General features: G+C 41.7%; 1 protein-coding gene across 1 annotated transcript in view; it reads right to left on the bottom strand.

Moving 5' to 3' along the window:
* PLPPR4 (phospholipid phosphatase related 4) overlaps positions 1-18,896 on the bottom strand; it is a 538,006-nt gene that overhangs the window by 21,508 nt on the left and 497,602 nt on the right. Inside the window, exons 5-6 of the mRNA XM_069641535.1 lie at positions 13,743-13,800; positions 10,387-10,560 (exon numbers count right to left, since the gene is read on the bottom strand). Of these exons, the coding sequence (XP_069497636.1) occupies positions 10,387-10,560; positions 13,743-13,800 (232 nt within the window). The remainder of the gene's footprint in view (positions 1-10,386; positions 10,561-13,742; positions 13,801-18,896) is intronic.

Raw genomic sequence — 18,896 nt, 5'->3', positions numbered from 1 at the left:
CTTTCTGAGGGCAGGGACATAATTGTGGCAAACTACTGGCCAGATGTTTTTTCACAAATATTCATTAATAACAATATATGAACAGTCCACAAAGTATATGGGAGCGTTACTGCATCAAATAAATCTGTGCTTTTTTCATCTTCCATTAGATTATTTATACAGAATCCCCCAACCTGAGTGCTAGTTTATATCACTGCTTTTCTGTGCGACTTCACCTGTCAACATTTAGTGACGAAGATAGAGCCTTTAGTCGGGGTGACATTCATACTGCAATTGACAGTATGAGTGAAGGTAAGACTCCAGGCATGGATGATTGTGTTCAAGACTGCCTCCATCCATGGTGGAAGCAGTGACTTCTTCAGTTTGAAAGCTTTGGAAAGATGTCATGTCACTCACTGTGAAAACTACAGGCCAATCTCACTGCTGAGCAGTGGCATAAAGTTATTTGAAAAGACAGAGCTTTCAAAAACTGTAATCTGATTCGACAGCAAGAACATTGACCAATGGTCACAGCCCTTTTTATAGCCATTAAGCACAATGTCAACCCTCTGCCCAACCCACTTGTAATGCACTCCATTGAAAGGTCCAAAGCCATCAACTCTTTGTCAACAAGATCAGCATGATCCACAGAGACACCAATGCCAAAACTGAAGGCACACTACACAATCCATCTTTCAAAACCACAACTACCTGGACAACTTTCAAGACACTAACTAGGGAACACTGCCACAATAGCATAGGTCAAGGCCAAATTATATGTGGGCAACATCAACCCTGTCTCCGTACTCTAGACCCTGCCCACTGAAGCACTCGTCCCTTACCTGACAATCCTCAACATCTCCCTCATTCAAGGCACCTTCCCCTCCACACTCCAGACTGGACAAATCCTGCCACTACTGAAAAACCAACCCTCAGCAATAACTGTTCCATCACCCATCCGTCCTTCCTATGTAAGATCCTTGAGAAATCAGTAGCCACGCAACACCACCAACACACCATAGCCAATAACCTCTTTTAGTCCTACCAATCTGGCTTCAGACCCAGATGTAACACAGAAACAGCTACTACAAGGTGACTGACAACTCCCTTAAAATCCTCCATGATGACCATCCTTAGCTTTTGGTTCTTTTTGACCTATCAGCAGCATCTGACACAGCAGACAAGCAGACACGCACTGACAATGTACATTGTCGTATGGGGATCAGCGAGATCATCCTCAGCTCATTCAATTCTTATCTTGCTAATCACCAAATGTTTGCAAATATGGCTTCCTCCAGATCACCAACTCTGCAAATCACCTGTGGAGTCCTGCAAGGATCCATTCTGTCGCCCGTGATCTTCAATCTGTACATGGAAGTGACCAGAGGCCACCACGCTCCACACATGAAGAGCTACCTCAAGATATCCTTCATCGAAGACATCCACAGTGTCAAGGCCTGCCTCACAACGATTCAGTTGTGGATGTCCAGTGCTTACCTGAAGCTTTAAGCCTCTTTCTACTGCTGACCAACAACACCAAACACCCTGACATGCAGACCTGGCTCGCTGCTATGAACCGCAAAAGCTTTACACCCCAGCTGGCCACCTGAGCTAAGTCCCTAGGGTTCAACATCGACAGATGCCTCACCTTCATACAGCACATAGCAAAGAAGACTAAAACAGCTTGGTACCAACTTACTCACCTGCCGACTATCAAGCCCGTCATCCCAGAAAACAACTTCAGATATTCTGTGAAAGCCTTGATCCTCTTCCATCTGGATGATGGCTTTTGGAAGGCCTTCTTGGGACTACCTTTGCACCCCTGAGATGTGTCCTGCATGCAGCAGATTGACTCTTCAAAGGAATCTGCAAATTTGACCACATCACCGGAGTCCTCATCAAACTGCACTGGCTTCCACTGCAAGCCTGTATCATCTTCAAATCCTGTTGCATCACCTATAAGGCTGTCACCCTGAAGTACCCAACCTACCTCACTGAGAAACTCAGTATCTCTGTAGTCCTGCTATTCACCAGAAGTAAGGACATGTGCAGAATTGAACTCCACTGGTGCAAGAAGAAAAGAACCAGAAGACAGTCCTTCTCTGCCTATGCCCCAAGACTCTGGAACCTTCTTCCCATCAACATCAGACTTGCCCCATCACTTCTACAGTATTGATATACATATGTTATTTCTATCACGCTCATACGCAAGTGTTTCAGTACAGGAAAGACCATTATCTTCTAGGAATGGCTCCTCCTCCCTAACATCTAGGTCCACACACCCTCCACTCCCCACCCTACCCTACCTTAGACTCTGATCTGCTCCTCAGTTTCCTCCCATGGTTGTTTGTAGATGCTTTCCTGCCAATGGCCTGCCCTCCCTTGTTAGCTCCTTGATCCCTTTTTCTATGCTTCCCTCACTGTGTTGTTCCCCCTATGATTCCCAAAGCTAGGTCTGCACTCAATAAATACCATCATAAAAAATATAATAATAATAATAATAATAATAATAATAATAATAACAATAATAATAATAATAATAATAACTGCATACTTTCAGAATGGATAGAGGGAGTAGATAGGGCTACCCCTTGTCACCCCAAGTATTTTATTTATAAATTGAACCAATAGCTGAATCAAATAGGTATTAACCGCCTGGTCGTAGGCTGGATGGATTATTGAGTCCTGTTATATCTGACCGACTAATGTTGTTGATTGAGAATAACTCAGCTATTTAAGGCTACAAAGTAAATTGGGGGAATCAGAAGTATTTCCAATGTCCAGTAATGACTATAGAAGCCATCCTGTGGGGCTAGGCTTCAATTGGTCATGGACAGAGCATTGATGCATGGGAGTCAAAGTGGTTCATGGGGTTAAACAACTAATATTTTTGAACTTAGCCATTGTTCTTAAAAAGGTGATACTTGATGTTGACAAATGAGAAAGGATATGGTTGACTTTTTGGGGAACAATTCAAGGTAATACAATGGGCCTTCTCCCTCGGATTTTCTACATTATTACAGATCTTTCCTTGCATTTTCAAAGAAGAGATGATGATATGACAGAACCTGTTTCAAAATCTTTCTTATGTAGAGAACAAAAGTGTTGAAAATCCCAGCTTGGATACTTCACACAAATTCCAGAAAGGGAATTTTGGTTATCCCAGTTTACTGAAGTACCACTGAGCCTTAAATTTAGGAGACAGGTGTAAATTGTCGGTATCAGAAGTAGCGAAACATGAACTACTACGATGGTGACTTGAATGTAGAATAGATACGTTACATGACAGAATATAAGAGTCCTTAAGAATGTCCTGTTTACAGCATCCAACCTGTTGACTCCGATTGTAAGGAACTAATAAGAGTCTGAGGGAAGAGAAATGAAAGCAAGTAATCATTCAATAAGCTGGGCAGTATCTTCACAGATGTGCAGTGGAGAATGGTCTGTGGGTTTCCTGTTGCTGAATAACTGGATTTACATTTAAGTTTCACTCAACAGATTATTTGCCGAAGTTATTGGACTCCATTTTGGATGTTAGCAGAATGCCGCACAGCCCTACGACAAATTTGAGCATGCTGACCACATAGCGAGTCTCTAGTACGGATGCCATCCCTACTCCTCTCAGTACCCATACACGTGCATGACCACATGGGTTGCATCTCTACTGGAGCCTGGCCACCCCTCTAAGTCTTTTTTTTGGCCAACTGCACACACACATCCTAGTCATACTTCAGGACCTCCAATACACTGGACTTCGGTCCTCCAAGGGCTTTCCCGCTAACAGCTCATTGAGACTGTAATAATGGTACCATAGGAGCTATACAAATGACAATTACAGCACAATACAATACAGCATCTAAAACATAAGAGCTTTAGGTCATCTGGCACCTTAAGAGCAAAGGGATCTATGCCTCATATGTTAGGGCATGTCCACGTTTCTGGCAATTTCGTCTAGATGTACTACAGAAAATCAACCTAAAATATAGTAGAGATATGCCCTTCCGCCTGATAATGCTCCTATTACTCTAACAATCGGCTCAATATGATGAGTCCTAGTGGCTCTGGTTTTTGCATGTGGTGGTTGCTAAACTCCAGGTCCTAAAATGCTGTAAATTTGAACACAGACGGATAGCTGAAATGTGGACCGACATTGCTTTGTAATCCTACATTGAGAAATTACAAATCCCACATTTTAGTGATCTGTTTGGGTCCGTTTAGGGACATGTACACTAAGTTGGAATTACAGGAAGAAGGCACAACCAGTCATCCAGTAGTCAATGGTTCATTATACAAATAAATATTCTATAACATCTTAATGATATCACCATCAATACACCTATATTCAGGTCTAATGTCAAGGGTACACGCAGGTGGATGGAGTCCACTCCCTTTTTTCAGAGGGTGGACTCCACCCAGCTAAAATGAGAAACATTGAAAGTCTTCCTTGAAAACGGGATGGGAGCAGTGATCATAGCAGACTCGAGCTTTCATTCCAAAACATTCTAGAAACTAAAACAGAGAGAAACTCAGAACCTAGAGGGAAAAAAGGGAAAATTAGAGTTGTGAAATATAAATATGGGGGATTTAAACTCAATGAGCGGCTAAATGAGATTCCTGAGCATATCTGGAAATTGGAATGCGACCCGCAGAGGTTCACCAAATTTCTCTGGGCAACCCTAGCACCCGGAGATTTAGCGGGCAGAGATAAACAGAAACATCTCCACGTCGTTGATGATACAACACAAAGGAGAAAAAGAGAGCATAGGAAAGCCCTGCGAGAAATTAAGAAAATAGGGTATCCTGCAGAACAACTGAAAATAGAAATAAAAAGAGAGAAAACCAAATATATATCTTGGTCACTCTCACAAAGGGAAATCCGGATGCAAGCAGACAGGGAGTTTGTACTTAATATACTAAGAGAAAATAATAATAAAAGCTTCTGGGAAACATTAAACCAATTTGAGGGGGAAACAGGCAACTCTCTTGGTAACCTAGTCTCTGAAGAAGGCTGGGTCAATATCTAAGAGACCTATAAGAGTCACAGTACCTGTCATTTTACGACCAAGCCAGACACACCTTGGCAACTCAATGTTGACGAGGAGGAAATTTACGAATTATAATGAATTCTTCGACATCTAAAGCTTCATGATTGAATGGCCTGACTTACCAGACTCTAAAAAGAGAACCGGAACTATGGTTGAAACTATTATCTGGTCTCTTTAGGGAAATCCTTAAGAAGCGGGCAGTTCCAATTTCTTGGAAAACGCCATTAGTAATACCCTTTTTTAAAAATGGGGATTGTCGGACAGCAGCAAATTACAGACCAATAGCGCTGCTCGACATCGAAAGCAAAATATTTATTAAACTCCTATTAAACCACGTCTCAAAATGAGTAGAAGATTTTGACATCCTATCACGCTTCTAATCAGGATTCAGGGACACTCGACATCAGTCAATGGTCTGATTTTAAGTCTCTTAAATGAACAAACAGAGAGCAAGAAATCGCCCCCATTTTATGGAGCTTGGATCGACTTATCGAAAGCTTTCGATCAAGTAGATCAAGTAGAACAAGCATTTCTCTGGCGAAAACTGCAATGGTGGGGATTGCAAGAAACACTATTGTCCATCTTGGTGGAACTGCATAGAGCTACAAACTTTAGAGTTCGTCTTGATGCAATGGGCCACCTCTCAAAATTAATAGAGGTAAACACAGGGGTCAGACAAGGGTGCCTAGGAGCGCCTCTCTTTTTCAATCTGTTTTTGGCAGACATGGGACCTTTCCTAGAATTGGCTGCGCTGGCCAGCTCTACCATAAATGGGAAAAAGATCTGTTGGCTGGCTTATGCAGACGACGTATTACTTCTAGATAGAACACCAATTGGTCTGCAACATCTGCTAGTGAGACTGAATGAGTATGTTGGGATAAACAAACTAACAGTCAACCCTGCCAAGTCAAACATCCTCATCTTTAAACATCCTTTGTCAAAAACTAAATATAAGAACTGGAAACTGGGGGGTGAATGTATTAGAGTTGTAGAAACCATAAAATATCTGGGTTATAATATACACGCTCATCCAGCCCATTACAAGGCAGAATCTGAGATTATGGACAAGATAACACAAGCTGCATCACAAATGATCAAACTGAACTATAAATTCTGTAAATTTTCCATCCTTCCGCTAGTGAAATATTACCTAGCAGAAGTGGTCCCAGTGATACTTTATGGTCTGGAAGCTAAACCAGGTCTCTGGTCAGCAAACTGGGAAAGTTTTGAAGGTCGACTGTGGAAAAGGGTCTTGGGACTTCCAAGCTGTACATCTATAGGAAGTCTGAGATTCGAGCTAGGCCTAAAGTCACTAAAGTGTATGGCAAACTGGAAACTGATTTCCCTGTTTCGATAAATAATTACGGGCAAAGAGACCTCCCTTTATGGTGACCTTAGGTCTCAGAAGTTACAGGGCAAATCATCACTTTTGATCTCACTTGGGGACAAGGTAACAAAGGCACTCATAAGAATAGACCTTGATTAGGAAACTCTGGTCTTAAATCCACTCAAAATGAAAAAAAAAACTGGAACTCTCAGACTGGATCGAAACCATAGAGAAGGTCAGATCAGATCCAGTTCAAAGTGTGTTCTTGAGGGGGTAAAAAGGAACTTGGGTGTCTTTCGTGCTATGTAATGAAATTTCCAAATAGAAAGCTGCGTTCAAACTTCCTCAGAATGAGATTAAATTTGGTCCACTGCGGGGCAGTTTTAGAAAAGCGAAACAAAGGGGATAAGGCAAAAAAACTGTGTTCGATTTGCATAAACACTGCCAAACAAACATTAAGGCACTTACTTATGGACTGTGAAGGCTCATGGATACAACGGTCAAGACTATTCAAGAACTTTGTGCGCAGAGAGGAGGACATTATTTCAGACTTTTTGTGGGACAGACTTATTTCTGGCACCAATGTCGCGTTGACATCAGCAGCCATCCAGGTATTAACCAACTGTGAAATAATCATCTAACCTGTATAGCCCAGGAAAATAGTCCACCACAACATTGTGCACTTAGGTGACATGAGAAAACATAAAACTAAAAAGCACAAATGCCTGAAAAGTGGCAGGGTTGATAAAAAGGAGAACAAAACGTTTTTTTTCTCTCTATCTTTTTCTTTTATTCTCTTTTTTATTTAGACAAAAATGTGTACATTGTCAGGTGAACCCATGTTCCAGTTATTATGCTGCAACATTTGGTGATGTGGGTTTAGAAAATCCAAGATGGCTGAAAAGCCCACATTTGCGCCAGAATCCAGGAAAACCGCACAGCTGAGACTTCAAAGGCTAGCTGGTCAATGAGAATTCTTAACACCTACCCTTCCCAGGCCCTACACCAACAGCACAAGATATCACAGGGTCCTGTTGATTAAAAGGGGAGGAGAGTTTCCCTGCAGCATGGAGGAAAGAGACAATGGATGCTTTCAGCTGAATAGAATATGCTGATTTTGGGTGTGAACTGTCGCCACATGATCTCTGAGTCAAGCCAAGTTCCCGGGGGCGGGGGCAAACAAATGGGTGTACTGAATTGAGAGCAAATGTATGTTTTATTAAATTGCTTATAAAATATTGTATTAAGCTGGCAAAAATGTACAATTTGGAGATTCCTAATATGAAAAATATACCCACAATTTGAGACTAAGCTCAACTCTGTGTGATGTTCTGACACCAAACCCCACGATTTATTCATATTGTAGACACTGGGTTTATGCTAGAAACATGATAACTTATAGCAATATGCTCAGGGAGGGGGTGCAGGTCTGTGTAAAATTTGATGCAGAACCGACCATGGCAAAACCCACTTAAAGCGCAAAATGTTGTCATTTCTGAACCCAAGCTCTTAGAAAGATCAGGGTTGGACAGAGACCTGTCTTAATTCATCTGTGATGTGTACATGTTTTATCAACCACGTGTGTATCTGGGAAACCTGTTTGTTATGAAAAATTAATTTTCTAAGTGAAACCAAAGGGGCGTTTCTTCAATAGATTGTAAAAGCATCACTCTGACTCACAGCTCAGTTCTCTAGTCAGGCGACAGAGAATCCTCTAATCTATCAGGATCCTCAGAGTGGTTGGCATAGAAAGTCAGCCTTCCCACCCACTTTCAAAAGACATAAAAAGAACCACTGAAAGCCACATAGGGACTGCTCTTTCCACTTTCTTGCGCAGCACTTTGCCGGACCAGACAATATCCAGAAGGACCATAGACTCCAGATAGACTCCAGAACTTGAAGCACAGAGGCCTGAACCAAAAGCTGAATCCTTCTCAGAAGGCCTCAGAATCCAGCCACCTAACCAAACTATTCAACAGCCGGGCGAGCGGTTTGATTCTGGCTAGAACCCTGTGACAGAACCATACCCGGACCAGACCGCTGTGCAGTGCTGATAGCAGACCAGACCGCCATGCAGTGCCAATAGCAGACCAGACCAGACCGCTGTGCAGTGCCAAGTACTTTTGCCAGAACCAGAGATCCAGACCAGCAGAGCTGACCCAGATAGCTGTGACTTCAGAACCACCCGCCAGAAGTCCAGTCTAAACCTGTTGACCAGATCTTGACGGCCTATTTCAAATTTATAGTGCGAGTATCCAGCCAGAACTGTGCAGAACAAATCTCTTAGTTTAAAATAATCTAATTCAAACCATTTCCACCTATCCAGAACTGCATAAGAAATCGTGTGTCCATTCTGTGATTTCAAAGCTGTGAAAGTGTAATTTGTCATTCTGAATCTTTACTGTATTTCTGAGAATCTACCTCCACAAAAACATCCATATCTTTTGAACCGCATGTGCTAGAAGCGAGATTTAACTGTCATCTTAAAGCTAAGAACCTAAGCTTTCCAATAACCCCATAATAGTTTTTCCGTAATCGCGATCGACACACTCAGAAAGAGTGCCGCCAATTGAAATTTAGCTCAATTTCACCACATGTAAAAAAATAGCTGTCTCTTGCTTGCACCGCTGAAATTTGTTTTCAATTTGATAATCATTCCTGAATCATTGCTAGTGTTGACCTGAACTAATTCAAAGTAGCTGCCACCTACCCTGAATCTCCTATAGGGAATTAAAATAATTTTTAGCATATTTTTCACTTCATTGCAAATCACATGTAAAAGTATTTTTGCCTGTTTAAAAGCATACCGGTTGCTCTAGGCTTGCTAGGGGGGAACTGGAATTTGAATTGTATTTTGATTGTATTCTTGAGAACTGTGTGCTCTCCTTTCCATCTCTTTATATGGCATGGGGGGGGGGAGTGAATTGCCACAAGGGGAAAAGTGATCATATTATCTCTTGTTGAAACCATATCAGTTTATTTCTGTGGTGCATTCTTTCCATCATTGCTTTTCCTTGAAACCCTCTGCTACCTTATCCTTTCTATACCAACTCCTAAGTAATTAAAGAAGTGTGCTAGTGTAATATTATCCATTGTTGATCACTGTCATATTATAAGTGTGCTATCAAATATTAATTTATTCATAAAAGTGTGATATATATTGTTTAATTTTTAAAATAAATCTTTTAATTTGCAAAACAAAGCTACTTCTTGGCTCAGTGAGGTCAGGGGGATTCAAAGAGAGGGGCGTTATATAAGGGTTCATCATCCAGATTTATGAACTTGTCATAAAAATATATAAATAACGGCTTCCATTGGGCATCCCAGACCAGGCATCGACTTAGTTGGATTGCTAGATTGGAGTCACTTACAACATTTGCAAAGACATTTTTTCACTTGTTTGATTTTATTTGATCCTTTGTAAAGGCTCATCGAGCCCAAAAAAAAAAATGAAATTCCTGAATGAATGCCGACCTCGGTGATCGGACTACAGTCGTCAGGCTTGCAAGCCTGATACTTCACCACTGCGCTACCTGATGAAAAACAACAAAAAGCGAAATATGAAATGTCCCATTTTGGTACTGCATGTTCCAGGGAAAACATTTGTATTGGTTCTTGGAGTTTAAAACATGCACAACTTTAAACGTTTTCAAACACTATTAGAAGAAAATATCCTCTCTTGATTTTGTGTGTGTGTTGATTTTATGGGAGGCAAATGCCATTTGTTCTGTGGAATTTGGGTGCTTATGCAAAGCCAATTTAATGAAATGTGCATATTTCACCATCATATGCTAATGTCTGGTGACGTCAGTTCCCATCGCGTTTGTTGATGAGTCCCCCCACTTTTATTTTTAGGACTTGACCCCTGCCTTTATTCTACTCTTGCCCCTTACAATCCACATGTTCATGCTTCGTTGGGTCACACTGTTCGCTAAGTGCTTTCCCCATGTGAAGTGTGTCCTTTCCCTCACACAGAATGATCCAGGCTTGCCCCTCACATCTCTCAAGTGGTGCTGCACATTCACCCACACTTACCAGGTAGACAGCAATGCATCCTCCGAGCAGAAAGCCGCAGTAAACATCAATTGGGTGATTCTTGTACTGGGTAATGCGGGTCAAGCCGCAGATGATTCCACCGATTATGAAGGCAAAGACCAGCAGAGGCTTCAGCAATTTGGATGAGTCTGTTAACGTAGCATTGAAGTACATCTTAGAAAGAAGAAACACATGTATTTAAGGAAGGCAGGAGAGAGATTGCATTCATTCTTGCTCATATCATCTTGTGTACAGTTAAGAAGCATTGAACACACACTTGCACAGAGAGATATCACTAAATTCAGCACGATGACATTAACATCAAAAGATACAGTCGTCAGAAAAGTGGGGGATGTACAATCCAGGTTTTTTTTTTTAAAACTTTGTTTTTATTAGCATTTTCAACATATACATAACAAGAAAGAAAAACAATCGCCTCCCCCTTCTCCACCTCCCCATGTCCCCCTCCCAACGCTTAATTCTGAGACCCGCAAGACCTTACATATGTTAACTCCAGTTGCGGTTCCTACATTATGTCCAATTTTTTAAAATTTTGGGTACACCATTGTTGCATGTATTCTCCCCGAAGGTAGTATCGTAAAGACAACGAATGTGATTAACTTTCACAAAACTGCAGAAGAGACAGCTATTTACCCGCAATTAAGCTCACTTCTAGCCATCTGCCATCCAGGTTGGGCAGTTGGACAAATGACTAATGGTGGTGAGCCATTCTGAATCTTTGTACAGTTCTGATCGGCTCCGGCGCTGCCTACACAATCAGCAGTGTAGCATGCTGCTCGCTGTGCACAAGGTCCAGGCACTACTCGAAACCTCCACTTGTTCCAGTGGCTTCTGATGTGAAACGTCAGGGGTTAAAAATGCATGAACTTTAGTCCTTAATTGCACGTATCTTTATTTTGTCGATAGTGGTGCAAATGTTTTCAGGCCAATTGTGCACATGGTGGTCGTAAATAGCACATCTTGTTCTTGTTAAGTGGATTTTAGTTTTTTTATGGCTGTAGCCAATTTGAGAGCACATCGACTACTCAATACATTTACTTTTTCTAAAAGGAAGGAAGACATGCCCAGGACAGGGTTGCATACCATCTGGTGTGCAAATGTACATCACTGAAGCCAAATAACGCAGAGATAGTATTTAGCACTGCTCTCCTGGGTCTATCAAGTGCTGTGCATGTCCACCTCCCAGGTGCTTTATGAGGTTTATAGCTTGCAGGTGCAGATGAAATAATGAACATTCTAGGGCCGGTTCCAGGCTGGGCTGCAAAGGGTAGCACAAGGTTTTGTTCCTTAGTGCAACGTAGGACCGAGGCATCACAGTTCATCAGTCTACATTCCCTGTGTCTACCTACGAGACTTGGCTCATGGATTGTAAGCAACGTCCAGGTCTACAAGATACAGTTGGGTTATGATAAGGGTTTTTCAGAGCCCTTACAGTTAGTTCAGTTATTTGCTTGTCCGTTGGTTTTTGTGCCACTTACCTCGGGCTATGTCTGGTACTGAAGATCCTAGTTCTCTCACCTCTTCACATTGAATCGCTGAAGGGCTGAATTGCAAAGCTTTTGCTGCAGGATAGGGGTATCTGAGGCTTGTGAGCAGACAGCACCTACTGTGTCAAGGGGAGGAAGGGTTGGTTTTTCATTTCCATCCAGACACTGTAGAAGACCAGTCCCGGCAGACCCAAGGAGTGCCTCTCTGTACAGCTGTTGGCAAGATGCAGTCAGGCACAATTTCTGCCCACTCCTCCTTCAATTTGTTTTTATCTTGTGGGCAATCCCGAGATCTCAAACCAACTAAATAAAGCCACAGACATCCAATGGCTGTGGGGAACAGGAAGGTGTTTTTAAAATTGCCCTCGATAAAAATACAAATACTCTGGATTGCTTTAATTGGTGGAGAAATGGTGATTTCATTATCAAAAATTAAACCTTGGTTCTTAACCTTGTTATAAACAAAGATTTTCAATATGGAGAGAAACAATGTCATCTTGGTTTTTGAGGAATTAGCACCCTGCCGGGGGAAGGTTGGCCATCAGAAAGCTCAGAACAGAGGTTATAGTCTCGGGTGTAAGTCTGCGTTCTGAGGAGCCTATGTTCAGCTCGGAGGGCACCCGGCATCCACACCACCTTGCATGCTCGCATGAAGGCCATTTGCACCCACGAGGATCACACATGGGTGCTGAAGGCTCGTTTATGTTGAGCTTCTTAAGTCCCTTTTTCTTGTTTGTCAACCTGTTAAGCAGACTTTAGAATTGCAACGTGGATTCAGGCACCACTGGGCAAAATTTATTTTCTTTTTTAAAATTCAAAAGTGCCCATAACCCCCCCCACCATGTGATCCTCACTGGTGCTAATGGCGATATTCACGACGGTGGCGGGTCGACCCCCGTGGTAACGATACCAGCACCCTCATGAAGGGACCTTAGCTTTGGTGGTCGGCCATTACCAGCCCGGTTTGCCCACCGCCTCAGTGACTATTGCCTTATTAAGTTTCAATAAGCTAACCCTTTTCCAGAACTGAACATTATGTAGATTGTCGTAAAGCAGAAGAAGCTAATCCTTTGCTTCCGATACCCGTAGACCTGGGTGTCCTGTGCATACGACTGACCATGCACAGTATGTCCTGTACGAGCTTAAAGGGTCAAGATGAATATAGAACACTTCAGCCTGGGATAAAAGAACCCTGCAGGACCCAAAATCCAGCCTCGACCCACACATGAGGAGGTCCTGTGAGAGGTGCGCGGGTTGGTGCAACCCTCAAACGTGAGATGTGAACATTCAAAGGTCACCAAAGCTTTGACTCACTGAGATATATAATGATCAGGAAGCACTTTGAGGAACACTTTCTCTGGCAAAAACCTGCCCTACTTTGGGGAAGTATGTCTGTTTAAGGCAGTGAGTCCACAATTCCACTTATGATAAACTGCCACACCAGTGCAATATTTGAATTCATTAAAATGTATTGTTTTATTTGTAATCGTGGCCATCACATTTATATGTCAGACTCGTACCTTCTTAACGCCTCTTGCTTTTAATAAGATTATTAGCTACAATAAGGGCAACTGTGATTTGAATACAGAAAATGGCCTTAACATGAGACATATGTATGTACATTAATCCATGAATTAGCATGCAACCTGACTGCAAATCCAAACGCTTCTGAATGCACACCCTGTTTTATCCCACGACTTTACAGGCCGCTGATAACACACATGATATATTGCCCACTCCTTATTGCTTTTTTATTGTATTCCAATAATGGGCATACTTTCGACAATTGATAGAAGATATCAAATTGTAAATGTGTGAGAAACACTGATCGATAATAGTATTACTTACTGAAATGTACACTGCTGCAAACGCTGCCAATGTAGCATGCTGGGAGGGGAACGACTTTCTGCCAAAGTAAAACACACACATTACAAATTGGAATCCATCCCTTACACTCTGTACATAACAATATACATGATGCATCTTGATTTGCAAACCATAAACACAATAACAACTTCATAAGTGCGTGTAGTGTTTGAGAGCGTGTAAAACATACCTACTATTCAATGAAACTATAAGATACTTTTTGAATCAGTAATCCAATGTCATGTCCGATGTATATGTTTGCATATTCAATACAAACCTAAGACAATGCACTCATTTGAACTCCATATATGTTTCTGTCGGTGCCCTTATCGTTAGTGAATTAAAGGCACAACATTACATGACACACCAGGAATGATAGTAAAAATGCTGCCCAGAATAGTGGGAACACAGACTGCTGTACACCGGGAGCATGTAATCTCCCAACGGGACTGGGTTACTTTTTGTTTGCTGTCATTTTGTGCACCACTTGTTCGCAATTACAATTAAAAAGGTAATTGGCAATGCCAACAATTTGGGCTTTTGTGTAGACATGGGAAAGGCACTTACCAGGCACTGCTGCAGAAGTGTTTACTTGCTATTGATGGTAGCAGGTGAAACATGGTTTGTGCACATGGGCATCTCATAGCAGCACCTGGCAAATGCCTAATATTTATACACAAGCCAAAACTGCTGCATTTGCCAATGCTTGTTTGTAACAGGACTTCAGTGAAGATCACACATATTGTTTATAAATAGAGTGGCTGAAGCCAGACCTCGTTAAGGCTTAGTTATTACACCAGTAACACCCGCACAACTCAGAAGAATGCTATGAAAATACACTGGCAGGCACTTCTAGTGCAAAGTTTGATGGTAAGACCTAAATAAAGTGAACTCAAAAAGTTCCCACGAGGAGGTTTTTTGGGCGGGTGTGGGGGGCGGGGAGCTGAAGTGAGTGGGAATGGCCATTTGGATTAGAACGGCCATGAGCAGTCAATGGGTGGGCAAATAGGTGGGCAAATAACCAAACAACCCATATTAGGTTTGTTTCTCTCATCTGCCATTTCTGTAATAGTTTCGCTCATAGGTGGCGTTAAAGCACATTTCATAATACTTGATACAAAGCAAACGCTGCAGCCCTTATATGTATATAAGTAGTGGCATATTTTGAAATGTGATACAAGAATAAAGAATGTATTTTTTGATCAGCCCATGTTTGCTCATACTCGGAGTTCCAACTTTAGAGACCATTTATTTAAAACTGAACTTTCTAAAACAAAAAAAAAAACTATCCCAGGAAGAATTACATTTGGCACCTTTCCTGAATCAAGATTGTCATTTTTCTATTATGTATCTTTAATGACCATATTATATGGGGTATTACATAATATTCTCTTCTTCAGAATAACAGTTTGTATGGTACCCAGTATTTGTAACCCATCTAGTTGTGGTTACTTATTTGTTCGCTTACTTCGTTGATTGCGGAACGATTGAAAATCTCAAGTGTCTGCTACTTTCTAGGTAAACACATTTTCCTGAAGTAGATTATTGACGCTGTAATATACATATAGGGCTTGTGGAGAAAATAGGCGTACCGGAATTTATAGAATATACTTCAACAGTCTTATTCTTTAGAACTCAGGTCCTTGGTTATTCCTTACTCATCCATGTTTTATCTGTTATTATATTTTGCAGATTGCATAATAAGTTTCTCCTCTTTCCCTTTTTGTACTTTTTTTTCTACTAGTTTTTGTACGTTTCCCTACTTGTGATCCTATGATGTCATGGTGTTGACGGTATGTTTTGGCAGAGCATCCTCACGTACCCTGTATAAATACAGTATGAATATGTACACATTTGGTTGGATGAATGCAGCCCTTACACACTGGTTGGTATCAATGAGTATTTGTAAGGAACCGGGGTGGCAGGAGTGTTGCTAGTTCTGGAAAAGATCACGGACTAATCGAATGTCAGCACTGACAGGAATCGGGGCTAGCTATAGCCTTTTGGTTGTAGTTCCTGAGCTTCCATCCAGGCTACAACCAAAAGACCCGGGGCTCTAGCCCCCTCAGCCCCACCTCCTAGCAACGCCTCTGCAGCTCGGGCTATCAAAATGTATTGGCAAGTTCTTTTGCCACAATTCATTTACTGCCACATTCAGCATGCCAGTTTGGCTATAGCATTGTGTTGAGTTACTATAGGGGCTTAATTATGGTTGTACTGACAATAATGTGTTCCCTTTTTCTTTGCACTGGCTATAGTATTTGAAATCGAAGTGATACGGGTACCGTTTTCTCTCTTTCTTCCAACTTGTGTTTTTCTCTTTTCGTAATCTTGTCACAAATGTTGATTGTGCTATAATGTACTCATATCTATAGCAGTATTGCAAATTCCTTTTCCATGCATTAAATGTGTATGTGTCAGGTAGGAATGAAGGTATGGACCCTTTTTGTCTGTGTCCATTTGTTTGAGCGTTTGCTTACAGTGAAACACTGGTATGTTAAAATGGTATGTATTCATATGTTTCTTTAGTTTTTTCCTGTTTTTTTTCCCTTTCTTGTGCCATTTTACCATGAATCATGCCCTGACGATGGACTCTGCCCAAAATGCTTTGACTTTCACTCTATTTGCTTCCTTTATGTTTTTTTTTAGCTGGTTTTGCTTATTTTAAAAATGGGACTACACAATGAATGCTTTCACACGGAAAATGTATTTCATACTAATATGAGAGAACACAGTATCTATGACGTCTTCCTTGGTTCTGGTTATAAGGTTATATGTAGCCACAAAATAATCTTCTTTTAAGAAACCTGGTTGTCTATTGATCCGAATACATGTTTTTCCAAGTATCACAACATTTGCAACTCCTAATCTAAGGGAATAGAAGGGCAATCATGTCAATGTGCATAGCAATGTGGGCTGCAACACAATTTACCTTAGCAAAACACAGCCATGTAATGAAATCAAGATATAGCATGCATTTTCTCTAGGATTCATCTAGGAACTAAATATCTCTGATGAATTATTATGCTCTTTTCTTCGCACAAGGACAAAGTGAGGTCACAAAATTGTAGCAAATTGTTGAATCTCTCTTCACTTTAGGCAGTTAGGGATAACTGGCCTTCCCACTTTGATCATTGATAGGAATTGCAATGTTAAGATGGTCCTACGCCTCTGCTGTTGAACGTTCTGGTAGTTTAGACAATTTACTGAATACTATATTCTGGACATGCTGTCTCTGTGTTTAATGGATCATGATATTGAATTGAACAGATCTTTGCTTTTTGGCCTACCTCCATGAACATGGTATCCGAACATTTAATTGTAGGCTTCTTCAGGATGTACCTGGGAACTATGCAAACAATAATGGGCACAGTTGTAGGATTGTAGAAAGTTTTGCTGTGGTGCTGAAGGACTAGCCAATGCTAAAAGGTTTGTTTATTGTGGATAGGCCAGTGAATGATCATGAATCGTCTTTTTTTTTTACTGCTGAACAGGGGTGTTGCTAGGTCTGGAAAAGACCTGGGGCATTGCTAATGTCAGAACTGTCAGAACTCGGGGCTAGCTATAGCCTTTTGGTTGTAGCTCCTGAGATTCTATCCGGGGCTACAACCAAAAGACCAGGGGCTATAGCCCTGTGAGCCCCCCGCTAGCAACGCCTCTGCTGTTGAACATTCTGGTAGTTTAGACAATTTACTGAATACAATATACAATATGCCCACAAACACAATCATTGGCCATAATTGAAGATGGGCTAATATTAATCTTAATTGAAAACAATATGGTAGTGAAAGACCCACAGGTAGTTATACAGGTTTGTTCTGAGCCCTTTTCAACGGACAAAAATTGACTAAAATTATTATTATTATTATTATTATTATTATTATTATTATTATTATTATTATTATTATTATTATTATTATTATTATATTTATTGAGTGTGGACCTAGCTCCGGAAAGCAATGGAGTGCTTTACAATGATAGGGGAAGAATATTGTCAGGCAGCATAGAAACAAGGGAGTGGGAATCTAAGAACAGGGGAGGGAGGGCAGTAGTCAGCAATGGATCTACAAGTAACCAGGGGAGGAAACAGTGGGGATCATATCATCCAGTCTCAGGTAAGGTGTGGATTGGATGGTGTATGGACCTAGGTGTTAGGGAGGAGCCACTCCATGATGAGGAGGGCCTTGAGCTCCTTCCTGAACTGTTGAAGAAGAGGGCGAGTTGGATGTTGATGGGCAGGAGGTTCCAGAGTCTGTGGCATAGACAGAGAAGGCCTATCTTCTGTTTTCTTCCTTCCTGCACTGGCAGAATTCAAGTCTACACCTGTCTTTAATTCTGATGGACCATAGGCCTCTGGAGATGCTGCATTTCTCAATGAGATAGCGTTGGGACTTCAGGGGGACAGCTTTGTATATGCTGCAGCAGGATTTTAAAATGATACAGGCTTGCAGCAGAAGCCACTGCAGTTCGATGAGGGCTGGGTGATGTGGTTGAATTTGCAGAGTCCTTTGATTAGTCATGCTGCAGCACGCAGGAAAAATCTCAAAGAAGCCAGGGTAGTTGCCATAAGACCTTCCAAAAGGGCATTGCCATCATCTAGGTGGGAGAGGACCAAGGCTTGGACAGCAGATCTGAAGTCGTTTTCTGAGGTGAAGGGCCCAGTTTATTGCAGGAGAGAAAGTTGGTACACAGCCATTTGTGTCTTCCTGGCTATGTTCTGTTTGAAGGCGAGGTGTTTCTCAATGTCAAACCGATGAGGCTTGGCACAGGTGGACAGCTGCGGCGTGAAGCTGTCGAGGTGCATAGCTCAGAGCCAGATCTGGATATCAGGGTTTTCTGTGATGTTGGTCGGCAGTAGGAATTCAGTCTTTGAGGGGTTGAGCTTCAGGTAAGCACTGGGCATTTACGACTGGATCAATGAGAGGCAGGTCTTGAGCCTGTGGATGCCTTTGATGGAGGATATCTTGAGGTAGAGCTGCTTGTCATCTGCATATTAGTGGATGTGGGTGTTGTATGGACCAAGTGGTTCAAAGTAAAGATTGAAGATCACAGGAGAGAGGATGGATGCTTCTGGGACTCCACAGGAGATGGGTAGAGTTGGTGATCTGGAGGAATTCATGTGTACACACTGGTGGC

The sequence above is a fragment of the Ambystoma mexicanum genome, chromosome 1q (assembly GCF_040938575.1).
Source record: "Ambystoma mexicanum isolate Mex_15411 chromosome 1q, UKY_AmexF1_1, whole genome shotgun sequence".
In the NCBI taxonomy this organism is placed as follows: Eukaryota; Metazoa; Chordata; class Amphibia; order Caudata; family Ambystomatidae; genus Ambystoma; species Ambystoma mexicanum.
The sequence above is the reverse complement of the archived record's forward strand: the minus strand, read 5'-3'. Positions and strand labels throughout refer to the sequence as shown.